At 39.5% G+C, this 25,189-nt stretch overlaps 2 protein-coding genes across 4 annotated transcripts in view; one reads left to right on the plus strand and one right to left on the minus strand.

Moving 5' to 3' along the window:
- Positions 1-980: 980 nt before the first annotated feature.
- ARSK (arylsulfatase family member K) lies at positions 981-21,312 on the minus strand. The gene is made up of 8 exons (XM_069000761.1): positions 21,049-21,312; positions 17,151-17,280; positions 15,082-15,241; positions 12,217-12,499; positions 7,941-8,112; positions 5,829-6,053; positions 2,796-3,020; positions 981-2,713 (listed from the first exon to the last, which is right to left on the minus strand). Exons 1-8 carry the CDS (start codon positions 21,184-21,186, stop codon positions 2,445-2,447), a joined length of 1,602 nt encoding a protein of 533 aa, XP_068856862.1. The 5' UTR covers positions 21,187-21,312; the 3' UTR covers positions 981-2,444.
- An 86-nt stretch (positions 21,313-21,398) lies between these two features.
- The window catches only part of SKIC3 (SKI3 subunit of superkiller complex), a 47,665-nt gene continuing 43,874 nt past the window's right edge, over positions 21,399-25,189 (plus strand). The window contains exons 1-5 of one of the 3 annotated variants that reach the window (XM_069000756.1): positions 21,399-21,476; positions 21,706-21,841; positions 22,696-22,793; positions 23,293-23,436; positions 24,485-24,576. In XM_069000756.1, coding sequence (XP_068856857.1) covers positions 22,704-22,793; positions 23,293-23,436; positions 24,485-24,576 — 326 coding nt within the window. In that variant the 5' untranslated portion in view covers positions 21,399-21,476; positions 21,706-21,841; positions 22,696-22,703. The remainder of the gene's footprint in view (positions 21,477-21,705; positions 21,842-22,695; positions 22,794-23,292; positions 23,437-24,484; positions 24,577-25,189) is intronic. The other 2 variants (XM_069000755.1, XM_069000757.1) reach the window with 2 other exon arrangements.

Below are 25,189 nucleotides of genomic sequence, written 5' to 3' on the forward strand. Positions count from 1 at the left end.
CATGTCTCTGCCCTAGAAGGCTCTCCACTCCCTGTTCCCCCATTGGCCCTTGCCTCATCACCACTGCTCAGAGTTTCCCATTCCCTAGTCCCAGCAGTGTACTGCCCCCGTGCCCTCAGATCATTGGTTACTGATGCTCCCCCCCACTCTGGTATATAAACCTGGAGCCTCCCAAGTTCTTAGTCTTCATCGCTGGAACCCTTCATGAGGATGGCTGCATTAAGCTCCTGCCATGGAACCCTGTAGGAAGGCCCTTCCTGCCTCTTTCCCATCGACCCATTTTAAGGAGCCGTCCATGTGTGTGTGCGTGTACACGTGTGTGTGTGTGGTGGTCCTGACAAGCAGCTTTGCCTTGGAGATGCATTTAGGAAGGTCGTGACACCTCACCATCCGGCACCACCAAGCTGGAGACAGCGACAATGTACCAGCTTCTATATTAACTCCCACTGTCACCAACATTTATAAAGTTCTAGTCTCCTGAAAAACACAAATCTAATTTCTCTAGAGTAACAGATACTAAAACTCTTCTAAATACCACACCAGCAAGTGCAGCCTTCTGTTTTAATAATTTCTCTTTCATCTTTCTACTTTGTGTTTTTGGAGGATACATATTCCATATTACCGTCAGATTGCAAGCCATGTGATGCAGCAGAAGAATGATTTTATGTGGTGTCCTGAACAACAACAAGCTCTGCTCTGTGAGCTGGCACATTCCTGGTGTTTCCTGAATTGTCAAGAAGCCTGCCCTCGTGCACTGGGGTTCTCTGGACAGTCTGTGGCACAAGATATGGTTGTAAGGTTTTTTCCTATTTGTTCTTCCATTTCAGAGAGAATCACAAATGGCACTTATGTAAACCTAAAATTAGTGAGTCTTAAAAGCTCATCTCTTGAAAGAAAGCACTGTTCACAGAAATGACAAAATACAATCTTCTCTACATTTTAAACATTCAGTCATTAAAAAAAAGCACACACAAAACACATCCAGTTCGCCATATTTTTATTTGATTCCATTTTGTAAAATGTACTGCACTCTGTCCAGATGTCTGGAAAGTGATGAAATTACTTTATGCTTTTTTCTTTTGAACAAACTTCCATATGGCTATAAATACTTTCTCTAATTATGCAGCCCATTTATTTTGTTTAAGTAATTTCAACTGTACCTGAACTGATGTCAATAAGAATTATAATGGCATGTGCTACAGGGTTAGAAGATTTTTTAATTCCATGCAGTAAGTTGCTTATGAAATGAGTGTGTAGCCGTCAGAAAATACGTCTTATTTTTATGTTTATTGTTACTGGCTTTCTGCTACTACTGAGCATTCAATAACAGATTACAGAAAATATTTTACATGTGAAGTACAATGTCATTTTGAACTGATACTATAGCAGCAATGATGGCGACCAGGAATAAGCGAACGTAAGTGCTGCTGTAATTACATATTCCCTTAAATCTTACCGTCTTCCAAATTTTTTTTTTTTTGTGAGATCACTGGAAAAAGGGAAATAATATTTTTATGTTAACTCTTCCTGCAAGCTTCAATTGTGTCTCCTCTGTGTACATTTCAGGTTTCAGTTTGCCACTCATTGATGCACGTTAAAGCATTTACTTGCAGAATCTAACTGCATTCAAGCAGTTTTTATTTTATGTTATGCAAATCACACTATCACTTTTCAGATAACTGCTCTATTTATAGCTTTGGAAAGAGGTTTTTGTTTTGTTGGGATTTTTTTATTTCTGACGATGACCAGAGATCAGATTCCTCTTCACTTGTACACATAATCAATTAGGAGCCTATGCATATTATGAAATTTTAAACAGCAGGGAGTGGTAAGTACCAGATCCAAAAGCAAGAGGTTAGCAGGCAGATCTTGAAAACACGGGGAGTCAATCACATATAACACAGGAATGCTGACATAGTTAAGTACTTGCATAAACCACATCTATGTTCAAACTGGCACTGGTTACCAACTTTTTGATTATATTTTAACTGCTAAAGCTTCTCTAAAGTGGATGAATGTATATTCAATCTAGACTTAAAACACACAGCAAATTTCACTGTAACTGGTAGCTTACTTCACTAAATTTTATAATCCCTGCCTCAGTCTGTCCTTATAAATGGAAATTCCTATTGAGTTTGAATACTTAATACTCTGTACTTTTGCAATCAGCTAAATATTCCATACACACAATTAGTACTTGCATACTACCCTTTCTATGTACACTTATGTGTTATAGAACTGTAACGTCTAAAACTCTAGTTTTGTTGTGCTGGATAGTTATATAAAATGCTCTTGGCTTTTTGACACAAAGCAGTAATTGTTCAGGAATCTTTACTTTCAATAGGTTATATAAGAAAATAATTCTAACACTTGATATACAGTGTAATATTACAAATGCATAATGTTTTATATCCTCATTCATATTAAATCCAGGTTGTCTGTATCTACTTATCAAGCCACTTGTCAATTGCATTCTCATACTTTTTTTGGTCCTTTAACCAGTCTTGATGCCACCTAAGGTTCGCAATAACACTTGAATAATTGTGACCCAAACTTTCTTTCCAACTGATAAACTGTTGTTTGTTATACTCCTGAACAGAAGAAGAAACCTTTGGATAGTTTACTATAGAGCGAAGTATTTTGTCCAAGGAATGTACAATTACTGGGAATGTTATGGCAAGATTTGTAAGCTCATCTGGATCAGCAGTAAGGTCTGGAACAAACAAAAAGTCAGTCAAGATTCAATTTGCAATACAGTAAATTAATGAGTTATTCAGGACATAAAAGTAGCATACCAAAGAGCTGGGGCGGTACTGAAGAGCCATCCGAGTATGTGATGTATTTCCACTTGCCAGCTCTCAGCATATACACAGAGGAGTTCACATTGCAGCCGTGGAACTCACTCAGCACCCATGAGGGTCGAGGCCCTCTGGGTGATGCTTGGCTCTCAGCCTTTTCACGTAGCAGCGGTATAAGAGAATATCCACTGAGGTTCTGTGGGACAGGGATTCTTGCTATATCTAAGGAAAGATATACAAAATCAAAATGCTACTGCAGTTATCATGATTTTAAAAGCCTAACAAAATTCTACCTGTGTTTGAATGTAAGTTTTATTTTGATAATAAAACGTGCACTCCTAATTGTTATCCTAAAATACACAATAAAAAATACCTTAAGGAACTTCCCAAGGCAAGCTGCCCATCGTCTTGACCAAATATATCATCTATCTGTATAACTCAACCTTTAACAGAAGTTTGTGAAAAGGGATCACAATAGCCTCCTTTGATGGATGGTGCTGTTTTATTTCTTAATCATGGTTGCAAACATTTCTTTTTTGCTCTGACTACATAAGGCAGGAGAAAAAGAATGTCATAGCATGAAAAGACCCTAAAAGCTCCACATCCAACATGTTATAACCATTTATTTCTTTAACAATAATGGTGCTAAGCTTGTATGTAGCATTCTTCATTAGTGAATAATGAAATGCTTTATAAAAGGTGGCCATTATGGTTATCACGTATAACTGGTGGAGACACTTGAGGAGCAGGGCCGCTTGCTTCTCTGGTAGGACTGGAGATAAAGATGATATCAGAGGTGGTATCAACATAGTGCATGTACAGAAAACACTGGATGACTCCGTAGCCTACCAGACAGCCACTAGAAGATGCTGTAATAGCCATAAGCCCCTTTAGCACCAACTTATACCACAAGTTTCTCTAGCTCCCAAAAATCAGGTTAAAAGCCTGCAAAGGTTTGTCAGAAACATTCTGAAAAACATAGCTGAGAATCCCAAGCATGTTCTAAAAACCATGTATGACAGTACTGCTATTTTTAATCCTCCCACTGAACATCGTCTCTAGTAATTCAAAATTCAAAGCTTTCCATTTCACAGAGCACCGTGGTAGTATTTAATGTGTTCTGTGTTGAGTGGTGATACCGTATACATATAAATTGCTCATAGGTGACTCTTTCCTTCATCAGCGCATGTCTTCCTTTTTGTCCTCTATCCAGCCAGCATCTCACTTAGTACTAGGAAGGCCTGTAATATGTAGTAAACCCAGCAAGCACCTCCCAGGCATGCATGGGCAAAAAACTTGAACAAATACATACTACATTTCAACAAACGAAAAAGGGATATAGGCTGTTCTGTTATCCTAAACCAGTAATGCTATTACTTGCAGTAACTGCATTCTCTATGCGCAAAGAATGTTCCAGCCACCTTTAGCAGCTCTTTCTTTTCCAATAGAGCCAAAGGTACAGACCCACAAAGCTAACGCTGCCTGCAGGAAAGATGATGCTACATCCTGTTACAAAATGCAAGAGCTGTTGCACTTTTGACTGTACATCCGTATGACACAGATCCTGCCGGAATCAAAACATTTGCACTTATTCTTAAAACTAGTGCAGGAGGCAGACAGGAGAAAAGCATTTGGATGGCATCTTAAGACATATTATTTCCCTGAGACAACGCAAAGTGAAAGGATTAAATTTGTCACAAAAATAGACTTGAAATCTGTTTCCTCACTAGTCAGCAGCAGCATGCAGACTGAGGACATAATACATGATACAGATGGCTCTTCAAGTTTTCATTTTCATCACACATGCCTTTTGACATTCAGAGTACAGGGAAGGGGAACTGCAATGGAAGCAATGGATTATGCACACAAAGTTCGGGGGGAAAAAAACCCCCAAGCAAAAAAAAAACCCCAGGAGGAAAAGATGGAAGGATGCTAAACCATCTGACCAAAGAAGAGATTTTTAACATTTTACACAGGATATCATAATTTATATAAGATCCATATCTAGTACAGATATATATGCATAACAATTTGATATCAAAATTTGGAAGAGAAAGCCACTCAGATTTTATATCCTATTTTTAACTGGATAACTGATTCAAAAGTTTTGAGAACACACAGACAGATAAATAACTTCGGTTTAGTTTTTTAGAAAATCAACCTAAAACAATTTAAAAGTGGATTTTTCACTGACATTTACTGCTAGAAGTACAGTTTTATTTACTCATGTTCTCAAGCTAATTGCAGTGACACCTCTTAGAGAGCAAGCCTTCCAGACTGGCTTGAAAAGAACATTTTTCTGATTGGTAGCCTAAAAGATCGCAGATAAAGCCTCAAAAGGTAACTTCACCTGATGTTTAGTTCCAATCAGAATCATCTCTTGCATGATTAATCACAGATAACTGTTCAAAAATTCCCTTTTAGAAGTGATTTAAGTTTAGTTTTTTTATTTAATTCCGTGTCTCATACTGAGTGTTTTCCTATCTCATAAGGTAAGAATGGATATCCATTATCACAGCTTTTTATGCTTGCCCTGATCAATTGTACATTTCCTATACAAAGTTTTCATCACACTTCTTCCACATGACCCTTTACAAAAGACATTCCTTGAAGAAGCTAATGCAGCTAAGTTAATGAACCTGTCAACCTTTCAGATTTAATCTCATCTCTGGATGCACTTACACTGTAATATCTATAGTAAACGGTTGGGTATGAAGGCTAGCAAGGATTATCCATATCTAAAATGGGTTTTATCCCCTTTTTTTTGGTAACAAATAATCCTGTATATAATCAGTCAGTGTAATTATGTGGGTGACAGTAACAGTAATATAGAAGATCATCAGTTTATTTTATTTTTTCATCAATTTTTTACTTTTCCTATTACATCCATATGTATGCTCCACAGATATATTATCTCCTGTTGTGTTACAATATTGCCTCAAAGTGGAGACATAATTCTGACTATGATACAAATGCAGAATAATAATGGTAACTGGGAAAAAAATTGTCATCTGAAATTACTTAACTCACCAAGCATAGTAGGATATATATCCACAAGAGATACTACATTTGCTATTTGCTGCTGTTCCCTTACACCTGGCCCCATAACTAAAAGAGGAACATGGGAACTTCCTTCATACATGCTCATTTTATAGAACTGACGGTGTTCCATAGCAAGTTCTCCATGATCTGCAGTGAACATAATGATCGTTTTTCCAAGAAGCCCAGTATCTCGCAGAGCTGAAAGAATCTCACCTGCAACAACAACAACAACAACAAGATACTGAAAAGGATACATTCAAAATACTGTTTCCAAGGTCAGTACTTGTAAAGTAGCATGCAAACTTCAAGGAACCCTCCTAGTCAGAGGAGGAAACTCCTCTCTTGTTGCACATACATTTGTGCAATGAAGAAACAACATATACTCCTCTCTTTTTGTATGTACATTTGTGCAACAAAGATGGGGCCAAGATCAATGAAGTTGGCAGTTAAGCAAAGCACTTAGGCATCTTAAATATTAAAACTCTAGGATGATTCATGCCTAAACATACTGGTTAAAATATGTTACAAAATTAAAACCCCAGTGCAGTTACGTTGCAATCCCTTCATCCCCTAAAGCTGGTAGGCTTCCATTGATCTCTTCATTCAAAAATGAGGAAGACTAATTCTGTGTCTTTTAACTTACTTTACCAATCTAACATGCCTAAAAGATTAGCTTATTTAATAATGAATTTCATATTACTATGCAAGCAAATTCTCGTTCATTCATGGTCACTTTTCAAATTAAGAAATAAAATACTATAAATTAAGACCAACTTGCATTGTAAATTTTCTATCTGTAGACCTTCCTGCAAACCCTGAAGAATTCTGAATGTACAATTAATTACTTCTTAAAAACTTTCAATAATATGCTGCTAAGGGACACTCCAAATGTAACCTTATTGCTCAGTTGCTGTGTAACAGCTGTTATCCAGTCTACCCATTTGAAATCAATCTCTAACGAGAACTACTTATGCCCTAAAATGCATCTTTTCTTCCAGCTCAGCTTTTACAGTCTGTCCCCTTCACAAAAATGTTTCCATTATTTCAGTTAGCACTTAATCAAATAGATTTAGTTCCTCTTGTACATGGGTGTCCTGGGTACAGAGGAAAGGAGGGGTGGAGTTTCCAGCACTGTTTAATAACATACCACTTATGTCATGGAGGCGGCATGGTTTTCAGCAGGAAACAGCAAGGTTCGAAGTTGATTCAGTCTTACCTCAGTGAAGGAAAGGTGTGAACTGCTCCCTTAACTGTTGCTGAAGCCACAGGAAGCTTGACAAGCTGTAACTATTGCTGGAGCAGCAGGAAGATGAGACAAGCCACTGCTGCCACCACTGCTGCTACTGCTTCTGCCACTGCTGCCACTGTCATGGCCAGCACTTTTGGCAGCAGGACCTTTTCTTTGGATGAATTATCTTTCCAGGCTTTGTTTTGTCCCTGTTTTCCATTGTTTCCAGGCTGGGGGAAGGATATTAAACTGCAGAAACTTGTTTGCCTCATTGCTTTTGTTTTCCTGAGCCTCATGGTCCAGTGTGGAGGGGATGGGGATGACAAGTGCCACCTTGCCTTTGTCTGGGTAAAACCACACTGGGTACTCTCTTTGGGGAGCGTTTTTGCTTTTTCGTTGGCGAATATCCTTCTTTTGGGTAGAGCACTCTCCCTTTGTGTCCTCTTTTGTACATACCGTTGTGTTTATTTTGAGTGTTTCAGCAAAATTGTTGTTCCCATTTGTGGTCTCTCCTAGTATTTCCTGTGCTGTCAAAAGGGGATAGGGGAGGAGGGGCAGCTTGCGTGGGGTTAGTTTTCCCACTGGGTTTTAAACCAGCGCAATGGGTTGTGCAATGTTTTGCTGCAGTTACTGGTTTTCTACAGAGCCTCTGACTGCTGGCTGTGATTACTTTTCAGAGTGCTCTCAATTCACCTAAAAGGCTAATCCGTCATTTATCATATAGACTGATAAAGCAACTTCCATGACTTACTCCCAGATCTGAATTGGGGTGTTTTGTTTTCTACTTTTTTCCCCCAAAGATCAGCCCTGTCTGCATTTTCTTTAAAGACATCAGAATTAGAACACCCACTGTGTAATAAGACATTTCCTACCCAGCATGGCATCCGTCTCTGCACACATAGCATAATAAAATGCTCTAATATTTCTCACTTCTTCCTTTGTAAACTCTCCTGTGCAATTCTTGGTGTACGAGGAGTAATAGTCTACTGGATGCATCTCTGAAAGAGAAGACCACTTGGGTATTTTAATAGCTTCATAATTCACCTAAAAATAAGAGGAAATTAGCATCACTTTAGCAACTGAATTAAACAAGTTTTCTAACACAGATTTCATTTCAAAAACTCTAGCATAAATTCACAGTTCTTAATTTGTGGCCCAGGAAACACCAGCTGCTTATTTGTTACACAGTGCTGCTACCTCCTCCATACTTCCCCACAGCTTCCAGAAGTAAATAGTTTTTTAAAAACTTATAACAATCAGCTAGAAACTAAGGCTAGGAGCCACAAATATGTGCTTCACCAGCTGCTGCATATTTTTAAGAGAGATAGTACAGAACAGTCTTCTAGAGTAAGTACAGAATATTGGCATAGAGTCTTCACAACTGTGCAACAACTATAAACCTCATGGACCTAAAAGATTGGGTGTTATGTGGGACTAGAGAACAACGTGGAAAATCATGTATTCCGGGAAAGCTCCAGGACAAGTCTTGGCATCTTGATAAAAAGAACTGACTATTTTAATCCAATTTTCTAATACTTCCTACATGTTTCTACAGATGTCAGTTCATGTAGTTATAAAGAAATGCAAGATCAGTGTGATACTAAAAAGCCGATCTATTGCAAGTAGTATTGGATTTGTATATTCAAATTAGGCATAGTCACAGATATTGACTGCTTCAGTACTAGCTTTAGAGTCTTGAAATTTGACATACACATTTAGCCTTGGCTGTCATACTTGTAAATATTCCCTTAAATAAAGTGCTGCATTTAACAGTTAATTACTTGTATACTGCAGACTTAAAGCACAAACTACCACAAAGCAGAGAATATGTAATCCTAGTATGGAAAAATTAAATTTATTAAATACTAAACCCACACCCATTGCTCTCGTTTACCTCTGAAAATCTCTAACAAACAGACCTGAGGACTAGATTATAGCACAGCAACTCCAGTGTCTGTAAAGCACATCCTAGGGCTGCCCCAGACATGGGCAGCTGTCTGGGGAGCTAGCAGTACGATGTCTGTCTCTTGAGAACATGGTGTATCTTTGGCCACCAGAAATGTTAATGGCCTTGAGTTCCCACAACATTCCATCTCCCACAACAGACAATATTCTCTCTTAATATCTAGTGGATATATTAAGTCATAGAATCACAGAAATAGGTGAAAGGTTGGAAAAGACTTCTAAGATCATAGAGTCCAAACACTAAACCACTACTGCCAAACCCACCACTAAACCATGTCCCCAAGTGCCTCATCAACATGTCTTCCAAATCCTTCCAGTGACGGTGACTCCATCACTGCACTGGGCAGTCTGTATCAATGCTTGACAAGTCTTTCAGTGAAGAAATTTTTGCTAATATCCAATCTAAATCACTCCTGGTGCAACTTGAGGCAATTTCCTCTTGTCCTCTCACTTGCTACTTGGAGGAAAAGTCCGACAGCTAAACAAGTTGATAAGAGTGCAAGAGTTCAAGTGCCCACAGAAATAACACCTGTCTTTGTAATAGTCAAATAGACACACCAAAATGTAAGTTTCCTTAGGATCTACAGGAAACACACTGCTAGAAGAAATCATGAAGATAAAATAATACTGCTTCAGTCATTGCTAAAGGTCCTTGGCTACATAAAGTTACATTTTGGACTTTGCAAATGGTATTGATTAGCTGCTTAAGATATGAGAGAAAAAAGTGTCCCTCTCCATCCACGATTCTTTTCTACAGGACTACAGCCTAGTTTTAAGGATTCACAAAGACACAGTCCTTTTGTCTGTCTATCGTAACGTCCTGGGTAACCCAAAGTGTTACTGTATTCCATATCTATTTGCCATTAAATTGTCACTGTCTCTTTAAGACCTGCAGCAGGGCTGGAACCAGAATTGGAGGGCAGTTGGGAGGTGCCAGTCCCTTTAAAAGGTCAAGGAATGCAAGCTGACTTCCTCTTTTGCTGAGGGGGGAGACTCCCCTTCAGAAGGGGTTGATTCTGGTGGGTTTCTGGGCCTGCAATTGTAGCAATTCGGAAAAACTGCATTTAGCAATCAGGAACCGGGTTTCTGGTGATCTTTGCAAACACTGTGGCAGTGAAGCTTGAGCAGGTCCCTGGGGTTTGGGCCACTCCACATCAGTGTCCAGAGACCAGTTCCCCCACTTCCTTCCCCAACACACCAGCAGGTCAGAAGGCACCAGCACCAACACCAGCAGAGTCCAGCAGGCAGCAGGAGGAAGCACCAAGCAGCAGTGCTGATCCCACACATGTCAGCACTTCCCATCTGCCACTAGAGCTTCATAAGCTCCAACCTTCCCAGAAGGGTTTGCTGCCATCCTTTCCCTTTTTTTTCCTGGAGTGCACAGTCACCTATGGCAGGTGCCACCTTGGAATGGGTCTGACACCATGTTCCCTTTGCCCCTGCAGGCGGTCAGCAGGGGGGGGATGTCAGATTGGAAGGAGGCAGTACCCCACCAGTTTGGGGGTCTCTTTGTTCCCGTGGAGCTCCTGAGATTCAGCAATTTTGTATCTAGTGATTATTCACTGCTATTTTTTGCATATTGCTGCTTTGCTTGCTAGTAAACTGTTATTTTTTCACTTATATCTACTGGTATTGGTTCCCTATTGGTGGAAAGGGGTTGGTTGAAACCAACGGGAGGACCTCATTTTAGAGTGTCCACCTTTTTGAATCGTCTTAAACCAAGACACATAATTCATAACTAGGAAAGAGGCCATGTGCCCTAAAAAATGACAGCTTGTGCAAAATACAGGGGACCATCTGCTTAACAACCCAGAGTTTCACAAACATACTATGTTGATACTCTGTCCTGTATTACAGCCCCAATAAACAAGATATTTAATTCAGTTCTTCATCTATGTGGTCAAACTTCATGAGATTATCTTTGTGATTTTAAAAGACTGCTTCTTCCATGACCAAAAAAGAGCTACATCACAGAAGAACCAGCCAATGGTCAATAAATGGTAACATGCGGTCCACACAATGCAGTATGTATACATAGTGGTGGGAAGGACCCCAGCAAACTGTGGACTTAAGGCACTCTGACTGGATACAGGATGACAAAAATTCATCAAAGATGTTATAATTCTGCCAGTGATTCGAAAAAAAGTACCTATGCTTCCCAAGACACCTCTAACCTAGCAATTAGCACCCAGCAAGTTTTTCTTAATAACTAAGCTAGACCTTACTTTTTGTAAATGAAAGGGTTTTTTTTCTCCATGCTCTTCCTCTCCCCACAAACTTCTCACCATTCCCAGAACAACCCACAACCCTCACTATTATGAAAGAATTCAAATCTCTCAATATTCATTGTAAATCCTTTTTTTCTAAGTATTTGTATTTTTGGTACACCTAGATAAAGAGATATAGCAGTTCTCCAGTGGAAAAGGCCATAAGTCATATAAATTGCATATGGAGGGGCTTTTTGAAGTATGAAGTCTTATCAACCTAATTCTAATTCTGCAGCTGCAGAGAATATTAATGCCTTTCTGCAATGAAATCCACCGTAATACATTTATATTTTATGACAGATAATGGTACCTGGGGACCATACAAGATAGAGAAAAATATTTCTTCTTTGGAATGGAGTGCTATTTGTTAGCTTTGCACATACAGACATAAGGACACTTTCTTGTGCTTGAAAACCTACAGTAGCACAGAAAATGTTAACAGAAAAGAAAGACTTTGGTTGTGTCTTATGTTGCTTCATGTTCTAGGTTCATACTGCAGAAAAAGTCAATCTTTCACTGTAAAACCCACACAAAATTATTACATATAACATCATTTCTAACAAGCAAAATACAGAATATTCATAACAATGAACACTCAGACCATTAGCAAAATTAATTTACAGCTAAGAAGAGCAACAATCTTATTTTTCTTAATATGTTTCTAGCCATTGAACTCCATACTTATTTATTGATTCAATGAATACTGCTAACAAACCTTTTTCCACAACAGAGAGAAGTTCCTCACTTCTTTTTGCTTAGCCTTTAATCAAAAATCTAACATTTCACTAATCTCATACTTTCTTACTCTGTAGTGAAATATCAAAACTGGGTCTACCTTGAAAATCAGGAATAAAATACTATTTGTTAGTAAGTACAGTTACTAAAAAAATTATATTTAAATTTCATCCTCACATACCTTTTCAAGCCAATAGGGAGATGTTAAAAAGGTAGAGGATCCAAAATTTTCTCCTGCATAGGGTGATGGATACGGATGTGGTAAATTTAGTCCCAAGTAAAGAATAAATGGTTGAGTAAGATTAACAGCTTCTTCCTTTATCCAGTTTACTGCTTTATCAGTATTCCGCCAATCTTTTTCCATCACTCTAACATGCTTCCTATGGCCTGTAAGTTTCACCATGGGTCTTCCTTCTTGTCGGAGCAGGAAGTCAACATCCCTCGTCCAAGCTTCCACACGGTTACTGAAAATACATACACAAGTCACATTCTCAGCAGAAAATGCTTTCCTCACTTTTCCTCCAAGCGAAAAGCATTATGAATTCCTGAAGAACTTCCCCTATACTTTTAGCGGTAATCTATTTGCAATTCCTGCATGAAGGAGAACTGTTATTCAATTGAGCAATAACGATTGTGCATCTATTTTATACTCAGACCTTCAGCCTTTTTATTTCTGCTTCTGAATCTTCTTTCTTATTTATTATCACTTCATGTCAGAATGGCTCTTCTCACATCTACAAAATAACACTTAGAAACAGCACTCCATCTTGTGGACTCTTCTCCGCATTCAGGCGCAGATTCACACACTATTTATTTGTAAACTGGGCCTGAGATTATTATTTGAAAGAGCCTAGAGGGAAATAACTTGCCTGATGAGGCTGCCTTTAGAAACAACATTCTGGATGTGGATTGTACAATTAATTAAACACACTTTAGGCAAAAATCTGTAATAATGTTTTCTCGTGTATAATTGCTTTAGATGTAGTCCATAAATCCTATCAAAGGAATAACAGAAAAGGGTGTAAAGAAAGAAAAAAGGGGGGAAAATGGCAACGTTTTAATGATAAAATATTTTTTAACAGATTTTCTAGTATCATGGCAATTGTTATCTCTCTAAAACACTAGAAAATCTGAGCTACAAATGTCCTTGGTGTCTTTGCTACTGTGAATGATGGTAGACACTGCTGAGAGGCAGATCATCCAAAATCTTGACTAATCTTCATCTTGTTCATGGCAATTTCAATATAACCAACCAAATTATAAAGGAAAGTATAAAACTGCGCAAAGTTTGATCACATACTTTTAACAAAACACAGCATTATTATAGTTTAAAAAGCATCTAACCAGTTTTATCCCCAAAGGAATTTTACCAGTGCACTTTTTTAACTTCCAGAAAAGCTATTCAGAATTATCTATAACAATTCTTTTTATCATTTTAACTCCTTGCTTAGGCTCACACTTTCAACCTAAACAGGCTTAAATAAATTACTTAGAATAAATTAAGGTATCTGGTTTATAGAGAAAGCATGTTGCATAAACATTAAAATGAAATTATTATAAAGGAGTGTGTGTGTGAGTGTGTCTAATGGCAGCTAATGTCGTAACACTAATTTATAGAGAAAAAAATATTATGTAGGCCATAAGCCAGTCTGGTTATCCAGTCAGACTGAAATTAGGATCAAGTTTAAAGAACAAAATCCCCTCAAAACTAAAAAACGAAATGTTAAGTAACTTTAACATGTTTCATATTAAAGAAAAAGCTACTCAACACTGGACATCATCATTAATCAGTGAGATAGAGCAAGTTCATAAAAACGCTCATAAAAAGATTCCCCTGCAAGCCCATGGAGAAGATCTCAGTGTGGAAGGCTGTCCCTCTGCATGGACAGTCCAGGGAACACCTGCAGCCTGTGGAAGACCCCAGACCAGAGCAAATGGATATCCAAAGAAGGCTGTGATCCTAGTAAAGCCTCCACTGGAGGGGACTTCTAGCAGAGAGAGGAACCCATGTTGGAGTAGGTTTACTGGCAGGACTGGGAGTGCCCACACAGGAGAAATCTGTTCCTGAAGGAGTGCATCCCATGGAAGGGACCTATGCTGGAGCAGTTTGTGAAGAACATCAGCCCATGGGAAGGACTCACTTTAGAGAAATTAGTGGAGGACTGTCCTTTCAGTGGGGCAGGGACCTGAAGCAGAAGAATGTGAGGAGTCCTCCCCCTGAGGAGGAACAAGTGGCAGAGACAGTGCGTGATGAACTGACCATAGTCCCCACTCCCAAATTCTTGTGCTGCTGACAGATGTGGTAGAGAATTTGGAAGCTGAGCCTGGGTAGAAGGGAAGTGTGGGGGGAAAGCATTTTAAGATTTGTGTTTACTTCTCACTGCCTTACTGTGGCTTCTAATTGGCAATAAATTAAATTAATTTTCCTGAGTTAAGTCTGTTTTGCCTGAGTGATCTCCTTCAATCCTTATCTTCACCATTGAGTCATTGTTTCTACTCTTTCCTGCTCAGTGGAGGACATCGAATCATAGAACAGTTTGTTCTATCATGACGGCCCTGGTGTCCATCCAGGGTCAACCCACCAAAACAGCACAAGTCTGTGAACACTTATGGCCTTCAAAAAAATTCCACAAAACCGCTGACACTTAACATTTTGTGACAATAGACTTAATATTTATTATTAATAGTATGGGTTTTTGTTCTGCTTTTCCTACACTGTTAGTATAACCAGGAAGTCAGGAAGTCTAAAGGCAAGGCAAAAACAGTCACTTAGGGAGCAATACCAGTGATAGAAAATAACCATTCATGTTGGGCAGAACCAGTTTTTGTATCACCTTTCGACTACAGGTAAAAGTCAAAGTGCAGCTGCATACGATATGCTTGCTTCTCCATAAAGTTGCAGGACAGGTCTCTGCTAGGTACCTAATACAATTTCTTTTAAATTAAAGCTACTGTAATTTCAACTGGAGACTGAAACTACATGACAGACCACTACATGATTTGTTCACTGCTGTCCATTTCATAGCAGGAGACTCCACCTGATTACCTTACTGAATGATGTCCAGAAGTAAAGTCCAATTTCCCAAACTTCTGTGCACGGTAGCCATGTCTCTCCATGAGATCCATCCATGTTACATAATCTGGATCTAGACCTTTGAAGTTATTCCAAGATTCTGTTAGATGAGTGAAAAGACCACTCCACATAGCTGGGGAAAAAAAAAAGATGAGTGATTAGTATCCCCTACCTGTGTGGTTGAGAAGGGATTAATCTTCTCATTGTTATAGAGGTTGAAAGTCCAAAGTGTGATACAATAGAACAAGGAATACTAAGTATTACTCTTACAAATCTTATTTTATAATCAATACAAGTAACAAAGTTCACTCAAATAATCCCCAGAATTGCAGAAGGTTCTATCTTTCTAGGTGCTATTCAATCATTAAATCAAGTTGTAATTAGATCAGAAAATATTCTTTTTGATATCTGAAAGAAAATGGCATGGTAGCACAGATCCTGATGAAATAATCCTGTATTTACATGTGTTTCAGAGTATTATTTCCCCTTACCACAGTTAGATTTAAGGTGAGTTTAAGTATACTTGTGGACAGAATTACAATACAGTATTTTCATAAATACTATATGCCCTTAATTTTATTCTTTTTAGGTAATCTACTTCACTACCAATTCTAGAAACAAAGCGAGAATATTAAAGAAGATACCAAGGAGAAATGAAACCAAGGGAAGAGTTGCAAAGGAACTGTAAGGGAAGATTTTTTTAGTGAATTCCTATTTCTTTGCAGCTTATCAAGAATCATTCACTCTTTCCAATGCTAATTTAGAGTTAAAGATAGTCCTAAAATGAAACTAAGTCATTCTACAAGCAATAAAAATATCCTGTAATCAAAGTGCATCAACCCCACATGGCAATACTCCTCCTTTCCCCACCCCAAAGTCCCCTTTCCCACCATCTCTTCTGGTATCATCCCTGACACCTCCACAACAGACGAACCCTCAGTTCCTTGCAGGTGTCCAAGCTACTGGCTAAACAAGAGATGTCCTGTTGGATCAGAGCCCCACATATGAGCTCAGTGGTCATGGCTACCTATAATGCTACACATTATTGATGAATTACTGAATTCATTATGCAGTTTTTTTCTCACAGAAGTACTAACCTGCCATTTTCACAAACTTATTAAAATTAAGCAACTTAACACAAAGTTATTGCTCTTAGCAATAAAAATTGGCCAAAAGACTCAAGAATAAAGAAAAAGAAAAAAAGGCTGACAGCTTGTTCATGTAACGTCACTCACCTAAAATGTGACTGTGACAAAAAGAAATGGGGACTAGGTTATCAATAAAGGGAATATTAAAAATGTAACAGTATATTTGACAGCCTTTGCCTGCTGCTTCTTTCAGCATATGCTTTTAGAGAAAGGGGGATCTCTTTTTACAGCTGCAGATGAAGGTCAAGGAGCTGTTGCAAAACAACTGAAAAAGGTAAAAATGTTTTAAGATGTAACATTTGGTTGAAGAACATAGTTTCCTTCTACCTTTCTAGCAAATTCTGCAAGTGTGAAATTGAACAGAGAACAACAATTACATTAAGTAAAGAAAAACATGGAACTATGCAATTAAAGCTACCGAAAGATACATCGTGTGTCTAGAGTGGTAACAGCTACCACTTCATTCAGCTGTTACTATTTCTTACTTTCTGCTGAATACAGGAAAGATATTTATTAACTTTGTATTGGGAAGAGAGAGTAGTTCTGAGGGTAGTTTCAGCACTACAGCAGAACAAATCAATAATCTCTCTATAAATCCTGAAGATTTTCTAAAAATCTGAAGCTTCAGTGGGGTTCATAAAAAGATTTGTGAGCTTACACTTAACTAAAAAAAGGAGAACAAAAAAATAGAAAGAAAGAAGGAAACATAAGAAACAGAAGAGATAAACAGATGAAAGAGAAGAACACTGTAAAAATTCAGGCACAAACAAAAAAAAATGGATCTTATTGAAAACCAAACCAAATCCCTCCCAATTAAATAATTACCCTCCCATCATTACCATATGTTTAAATTAACATGTGCAAGCATTTATCTGATGTTTTACTTGGTTCTACCTGCACGGGAAGGACAACAAATTGGAGAGTTGGTGTAGGCATTGAGAAAGACAGTGCCATGTCTCTTCATAAAATTTATGGAAGGTAAATCCACAGTCTGATTCCCTGGAAAAAATGTCAAGCGTCCATCCTGCAATTAAACAGACAAAAGCAACACATAAACAGCATTAATGCAAACTATCAGCTGCATTAATTAATATACTTGTTACCTTGGACTTGTGTTGCTCAAATGATGCCAATTCTACACAGGTATGGAAAACAGAGTTGAGAAGCTCTAAGTAGGTCAATATAAAATGGATCACTTTTGAAAAAGTGCTGTGGAAAAGATAACCAGGCTTCTTTATAGTTAAATTAATTCCCTTGTATCACTACACATATTCCAAGCTGCAGTTCTTCAGGGGTGGGGTCCTACGATGACACATTCCATGGGAATAGGTATGGTGAAAGGTAACAAGGAATAAGGCTGAATCCCAATGTAGATGTGTGCACTAGCACATATTTCTGTGAAACCACCACTGAACCCTCATCCTTTTTAAAAGTTTATCCACACCATTTCTTTGTGAACTTCTTTGAAACTATGGACTGGAAAAGTGATCAGAAAGCTAAAGGAAGGCTGTTCTTCCACTGAAATGCCACCCACAATGATTCCCTTTTGACACTTTCATAATGCTAATTTCATTTTCACCTATTTGTTTAGACAAACAGATAAGTGACAGTGCATCTGCAGTTTTAACTGCAGAAAAACGCAATTCCCACTACTGGTGGTTTCCCACTGGCAGAAATACTCTTGGATAACACAGCATTGCAGAGAGTCGCTTCATTTGGCACCAGTAGAGCTAACTGCAGCATCCCAGCCTCTGAAATCAGCTCATATAAGAACATGATAAACGAGCAATCACCTAATTTTGTATACTACTACAAATGGCAACGTGAACAAGCATTCAGTAGGACAAACCAGAAATAAAGCTGTAATATGCAACAGGAACTTGAACGAAACTTTGGGCCGAAAGTGCTCTTTGGAAAGTTGTCCTGGCTCCAGCCAGGACAGAATTCTTTTTTGCAGTAGCCAGGAAGGGACACAGCTACCACACGGAGGTTATTGTGTATCTCACGTCATTTTCCAGGAACAGGGGAAGGCGTCCCTTCCAGGTCAGGGGAGTATGGTGACAGTCAAGTACTGTTGGGCTCGGCATGGTGTAGGGATGAGGGTTCAAAAGTGAATCACTCATCTCCCTTGTACATTTTTGTTACTAATGTTGTTGCTGTTACTGTTCTTTCCTTATCTCATTGCTGTTTCTAGTAAATTGTTCTTACCCCAACCCATGACCCTCATCTTTTGTGCCTCCAATTCTCCGCTCCAGCCTGCTGCAGTGGAATGGGAAGATAGAGGAGCGAGCAAGCGGCACATGCTTTGGCATGATTTCAGTGGGAACACTAAATTGGAAAATACCTAAACCATGACAAAAGTACACAACTGCTGTACCATCCTGTCAATAACACATTCTTAAGTTTGTCCAAGAAAGTCTTGTTTGAACAGCTGGAGATAAGAGTTCCTTAACTGACACTGTGATACAATATTCAATGACACAGTAGCAAAAGAACTCCGTATACTTTGTGTCACAGTATGCTCGGTATACTGCGACAGCAGTATTGTTTCTATAGATAACAGGGTAGTCCATGAAAGTAGTAAGTGTCTTGAATTGGCTGAGAAGGTGGAAGCTCAACAACTGTTTCTGGAAATCCATTCTCTAAGAACTGTGTAGGATTTCCAGGTTTTGAAATACCTAACGAAATAAAATTTCTTTAATACAAACAAGCACCTTTCATCCAGGAACTTGAGTTGCATTGCAAGCAAAGCCTGTCATCCATCACACAGTTAATTTCAAGTAACAATTCAGGAGTTGAATTGCCTACTAGAACATTTCACCAGGAAACCCTTGGAACAGCACAATGCCTGATGTGACACAGCAGCAGAAAGCCAGCTGCTCAAGCAAGAGGTCACTGTTCCACAGGCTGAACACAGTCCGGCATCACTGAGAAGAAAATTTTTGGCCCACTTGGCAAAATAGGTGTGAGTCCTTCATAGGCAGTGTGATCCGCAACAAAGGCAGGCACACTGTCTAATAAAAGTCCAGATCTTTTAACAGCGCGCTGAACTTAAGCTTTTTTTCCCAGAAAAACTGTTAGTTTCAACAGATCCTTCCTATCCTTTACTAGTGATGTAATCAAAATGGTTCATCTACTTCTACCTTCAAATCCATCTCAGAAAAAAAGCTTACACAACACAACATTTCTTTTACCACATTCTTCTTTGTATGCACTATGTAAATATGACACTTTGCAAAAACAGTACTTTGTTCTATTTGTTTATGTAAGAATACCACAAACATTGTGGGTTTTACCTCTCTTTTTTGTAAGGGTTTCCTCATTAATCCCTGTAATATAGTTATGAGAATCTTCCTGCTTAAAAGGGACACACAGAAGTTCACTTAAGGTTTGTCTGCAGCCTCTGTTAGCATCTGAAGAAAAAATGGACATTGACTAACCCTCCGGACCTTAAATACTGTAATTTTAACTATTGATAAGTAAGACTTCTAGTAAAAGCTGAAAATTTGGAGAAAAAAACATGCATTATTTTGGAATATGAAGAGACACGATTTACTCACAATAAAATTAATAGAGAATAGAGTTAAAGGAAGGAAAGTCAATAAGGAGCTATGGCATTAATAAAGAAGAAGCTATTTCTTTATCTTTGAAATCACAACAAATGTGTTTAAAGACAGGGTCTGAAAAAAGATAATATATGTTTACCCAATATTTAGGAAAAATTCATCCCAAGAAGGACAGGCAGCAGGCAAGAAGTCACCTGCTCTTTTCTGTGCAGTCAAGGATGGAATTCCAAGAAGGATAAGAATCAAAATTTCTTAACAGTGAATGAGAAGTGATGAAATGTGAGAGCACCTGGAGCTTAACACCACAAAGCTTATGTTTGATTCCGCACCAAGGAGCATTCAGAGGAGTTAGAGAAACCAAGGCTCCTCTGAGTAGAACCTACATTAAAGTGTTTCCAGTATGCTGGGTGGGCACAGTGAGAAAACACTGATGAAAGAGAAGAACACCGTAAAAATTCAGGCACAAACAAAAAAAGCAAGAATTAGCATCTGTGAGTGGAAAATTTTCTATGTGTCTGATGATTAAACCAAATATATTAAAAAATCACTGTAATGAAGCCACTAGTTACCTATGGCTATACACATCTGACAAATTTATTGCGTTGTTATACCTTATAAGAGCCTGAGTAAACCAGTATTTGATGCCAAATAAGTCAGTAATTTCATCTGTTATCACAGAAAATCTCTATCCCATTTGTTATGGAGACCTAACATACTTAGGATTTACGATAGCAAGGATGACAGGGTTTAGTGACCTTGCTTGCCATTTGGCTTTTCAAGTCAACAGCAGAGCACTCACTTTGCAGCCCAGCCCTCTCCCAGTGACGGCTGCCCTGGCACGCCCCGCTCCCGCCTATTTTGTGGCGACAAGCCGTATCCAGACCGCGGGAGCCACCTGCGCAGAGGTTTTCGACTACTGTAATGCCTCTGATGCGAGCGTGGCGCACCCGGCTGGGAAGCAAGCTGCGTTTGGTTTGGAACACTCGGGGCGCCGGTGCCTCCGCGCAGGGCGGGCCCGCGGCCGCCGCCCCCGCCGAGCCTTCCGCCCCGCGGCGGAGCTGCGGGTAAACGCGGGCCTCGTGTGCGCATGTCTGGGGCTCCGGCCTGGGCCGTGCATCCATATGGGAGGGGTCTTTAATCCTCCAGTGGTTCCGTCCAGGCCACCGCCGAGGGTTTCCCCGCCCTCTCTCACCTGTCAGGGTGCCCTTCCACGCCCGTTCACTTACCAAGGAGTCGCAGGCCACCAGCACCACGTTAGACCGGGGCTGGTCCCCGGGGGCGGCGGGCCGCGGCCTCGCTCCCGCCCCGGCGGCCATGAGGAGCAGCGCCAGCCCGGCTCGCCCCAGTGGCCCGCTGCCTCGCATCGGTCCGCCACCGTAGCCCCCAGCTCCCGGACCGAGAGGAGCAGCGGCTCCGAAAGCAGATTCCGGAGCTCTGTCCCCAGCGTAAGACTTAACCCGCCGCACGCTACCCGCTCACTGCGGCCTACAACTCCCATAGTGCCTCGCGCGGCGGTCTGCAGTTCCCAGCGTGCCTCGGGAGACGGGAACTATATCTCCCGCAGTGCCCCATGGAAGAATGAGGGCGGCTCGCCGCGCTGCAGCCGAGTGCGCATGTGCGCGGGCGGCGGCTGAGGTGGCGAGGGCGGCTGAAGGTGCGGCAGGAGCGGGTGCCGGGTGCTGTGGTGGCCTGGCTCGGTCCGCCGCGGCTTTTCCTGGGGGGCCGCGAGCGTGCATTGCCTCCCCAGGCAGTCCGCGGCCCCGAACCCCATCCGCGGGCCCCGGACCCCGCCCGCGGGCCGGGCTGGATGGCCTCGCTCCCGGGGCTGGCCGCCTCCCCGGTGCTCGGGTTTGCGCCGAAGTGGTATTTTGTGGTCTCTGTAGGTGACAGTGGATCTCATGCTGGACAGTGCCCGCGGTGGGGTGCGTTTGTGATGGCCGAAGCGTCTGTTCCCTCGTAGGAAGCAAATTTATCTCCAGGAGCTGCTGAGCAATGCAAGTCCGGCAGATTTCTTTATAGGTTCTGAGGAAATCTTTGAAATTCGGTCTCATCTTGTGTCTTTTCATTGCTAAATTAGCGCTGGGCTCTTAACCATTACTTTATTTTTGCTTTTAAGCTCCTAAAAAGTTTTTTTTTTCTTTAGCTGTTTGCTTTTTTCATATTTTTGGGTGCTGGCAGCAGCACTGTTGTTTCTCAGCCTCATCCCTCTCGGCAGCTTTGACTGTGGTGTTTCTAAAGTTCATTTTGGTGTACCACATTCACCAAAACAGTGCATGATTATGTTCAAAAGCGCAAATGCCTTTTTGGTGTGTCCTTAAATGCTTTTTCTTTTTTGATTGATGGCTGTGGTCAGAAGCAGAGTCTGCCGTAAGTGTGTGTGAAGGGAGGGGAGCAGGGTGGGCCGCACCAGAGTGTAAGTGACAGATGGCCGTGGTGCTGCTGTAGAAAGCACACAAGAAAACCCCTGATTCTTAGCAGCCACCGGAATACGTCTCGGCAATGGGGTTCTTAAACACAGTTTACTGCTTAGTTTCTTTTTAAAAAGGAGCTACTATGTGTAGGGTGTTTTCTCGAAAGTCTAACTACAGGCTCTGAAAACACCTCTCCTCCTACTTAAATTTACCTTAACCTGTAAGAAAAGTTTCATTCTTGGATAGCTCCTTTGTATGATTTAACTGTTTGGAATAATGACTGAATGCTGCATTGGAGCTAAATGTGAGTAATTTTAACCATGTCATTTTTTTCATCAGTTTCTAGTGCTGTATGCATTTTGGCATATTGCACTACATTTCTCTGTTTAAAATAACCTCTGTGCAGTAAAGGTATATACATTTTATGTCACAACATACTGATGATATGTTCTTTGTATTTAGCAGCCACAATGTCAAATAAAGAGGTGAAGGCAGCCTTAAAGAGTGCTAGAGATGCCATAAGAAATAAAGAGTATAAGGAGGCATTAAAACATTGCAAGGTAATTAATTTTATACTTGGAAGGTAAGTTTTGGGCTCTTTGCACATTTTGCTCTTGTTTCCATACCCCTACAGTGCAGAGTGAGCAGTACCTTGTTGATGTGATAGTTGAGATGCATTTTCAGATTTAACTTAATTGATTATTTGTATTAGTTTCCCACATATAAACTTTCATTCCTTTTCCTTTTAAATTTGCTTACGTGTGGCGATAAGAGTATTAAGTCAAGAATGATAGAGATAAAAATCCATTTCTAATCCAAACCTCAGGAATGCTTTAATTGCTGAGCTGCATATACAAGTTACTAGCTCAACACTTCAGGGTTGAAGCATCCTCTGGCATAAGAAGTTGAATTTACTAATCTCAGTGTCTTCCTAAAAATTACATAACTCCTAGTATTGCCAGATAAAATAGTCCACCAAACTGTAGTGATAAAGCTCAGTATATGGATCTGTAAGTTACATTTCTTTCATCTGTTTTACTTAAAATTTTGTGGTTTTAGGCAGTCTTGAAGCAAGAAAAGAATAACTACAATGCTTGGGTATTCATTGGCCTGGCAGCTGCTGAGTTAGAGCAGCCTGATCAGGCCAAAGGAGCATATAAGAAGGCTATTGAACTTGAACCAAACCAGTTACTGGCATGGCAGGTATGTGAATGTCCACTTTTTGTTTCCCTCAGAAGTATCACTATGGAGTTAAATATAGGAACAAAGCAGAATTAAGAGCTGTATCTTGTTTTCTTGAGGCCCTTAAGTTCCACAGAAGCTTTGGAGTAGCTGAGTTGTGTGTCCAACGTAAAACCATGGTGAACTTTATTTTCAGTATATTTGGGTTTGTGCTTCTTGTGTTTGTATTTCCACATAGCTGTGAGACATGCAATGGAGAAGATTAATTCAAACAAATACAGTAAATTTGTCCATGTAAAAATTTCTGTGCTTGTAGCTCAAGAAACACTTGACAGTTCTTCTCTTATGGAGAGAAAATGTTTTATCTAGTAATGTCTTTTTCCAGCTTTCAGCATTAAGCAAATTGTTAATGAATTTTGTCGATACTTGAAAGCAAAAGTCTACGTTTAAAGTAGCTATGTGCTGGGTGGTGTGTGCATTACACATCTATACTATTGTAGTATAGATTTGCAACATACAGTTGTGTTATTTATTAGTTTATGAAGCATAAGGTTGCATATTAAGTCTGATGCTGATAACAATAATCAATGTTTTTCTAAGGTAGTAAGGTTCTTTCTATTTTCAGTATAAATGCTATTTTAAAGTATAAATGTGTAACATAACCTGAATTCAGTGTATGTTGACATTTCCTCACTTTTGTAATCAGATTCTGACTTTCTTGAAACAATACTTGGGTGTGTATATATTATTATATATTTTGCATACTATATATATTTTTTTCATATGGCCTAGTGAACTTTTATATTGTCTTTTGTGCAGACAAGGTCATGTATTATATACATGTTTCAAAGAGTTGTTGGTATTAGTTAAGAAAGTGAGGAAAGCTTTTCATTTAATATAAGTAGATTGAGTGGGCTGTGCAGAATTCTGCAGTGATTACTGCATTAACACTTGACCCCCTTGAAGGCAATGGCATAATTTTTGTGGGCAGAACAGGTAGTGTTCTCATAAAACATGACTGTTGGCATAAAATCTTATTTCCTTTATTTTTTTGCTTTTTTCTGTTAAGGGATTAGCAAATTTATATGAGAAACCCAACCAAATAGATGTCAAAGGAGACTTAGCACATGTTTACCAAAAACTCTTGGAACTCTATGAAAGGTAAAGGATATCGAATACATAAATTCAGTCTTAAGATTTCTAGTTCAGTGAATACCATTGGTGATACACAGTATAGACTCGGATTTTTTAAAGTCTTCTCATATCAGTGATTTAGCCCTTTTTACTGAGGTTTTCTCTGCTTAGGTAAGGTTTCTTTTTCCTGTCCCTTTTGGTAGAACAAAAGCTCTTTTAGTTTAATTGTACTTGAGGCTAGTAGTTTAGGGAATTTCACGTCATTCTATTTATATGTCTAAACTCACTACCTTGAAGCATTTATCTCTGATAGTTCATTGCCTGCATTAATAAGAAGGCTTATTTTTCACTGCTTTAAGATCACAGAATATGTGTCATGCAATTCATAGAGGCACAGTTCTAAACAAATCTAACTCAGCTGTCACTGTAGCTGACTAGTGTTTGGTTGTTCCCTTATGTGGAAAATTGATCAAGAAGTCCCTAAAAGTAATTTTTTTTTTATTCAGAACAGCAAGGAGTAAAACTTCTAGGGCTATTTGTAGATTTATTCTAAATATTAGTTTGGCAACTGAACCTACTGAAAATTATTTGTCAGAATTTGAATAACATTATACTATTATATGAAAAACTTATCTTGTTT

This window comes from Aphelocoma coerulescens, assembly GCF_041296385.1.
Source record: "Aphelocoma coerulescens isolate FSJ_1873_10779 chromosome Z unlocalized genomic scaffold, UR_Acoe_1.0 ChrZ, whole genome shotgun sequence".
Classification (NCBI taxonomy): Eukaryota; Metazoa; Chordata; class Aves; order Passeriformes; family Corvidae; genus Aphelocoma; species Aphelocoma coerulescens.

What these genes read in the sequence shown, in the direction of transcription:
- ARSK (XM_069000761.1), bottom strand. Translation starts at nt 21,186, where the DNA reads ATGCGAGGCAGCGGGCCACTGGGGCGAGCCGGGCTGGCGCTGCTCCTC. An exon ending in TGGTGGCCTGCGACTCCTTG is followed by an intron (nt 17,281 to 21,048) that starts GTAAGTGAACGG and finishes GTTTAATTGCAG; the next exon opens with GATGGACGCTTGACATTTTT. An exon ending in AGTACCGCCCCAGCTCTTTG is followed by an intron (nt 2,714 to 2,795) that starts GTATGCTACTTT and finishes TGTTTGTTCCAG; the next exon opens with ACCTTACTGCTGATCCAGAT.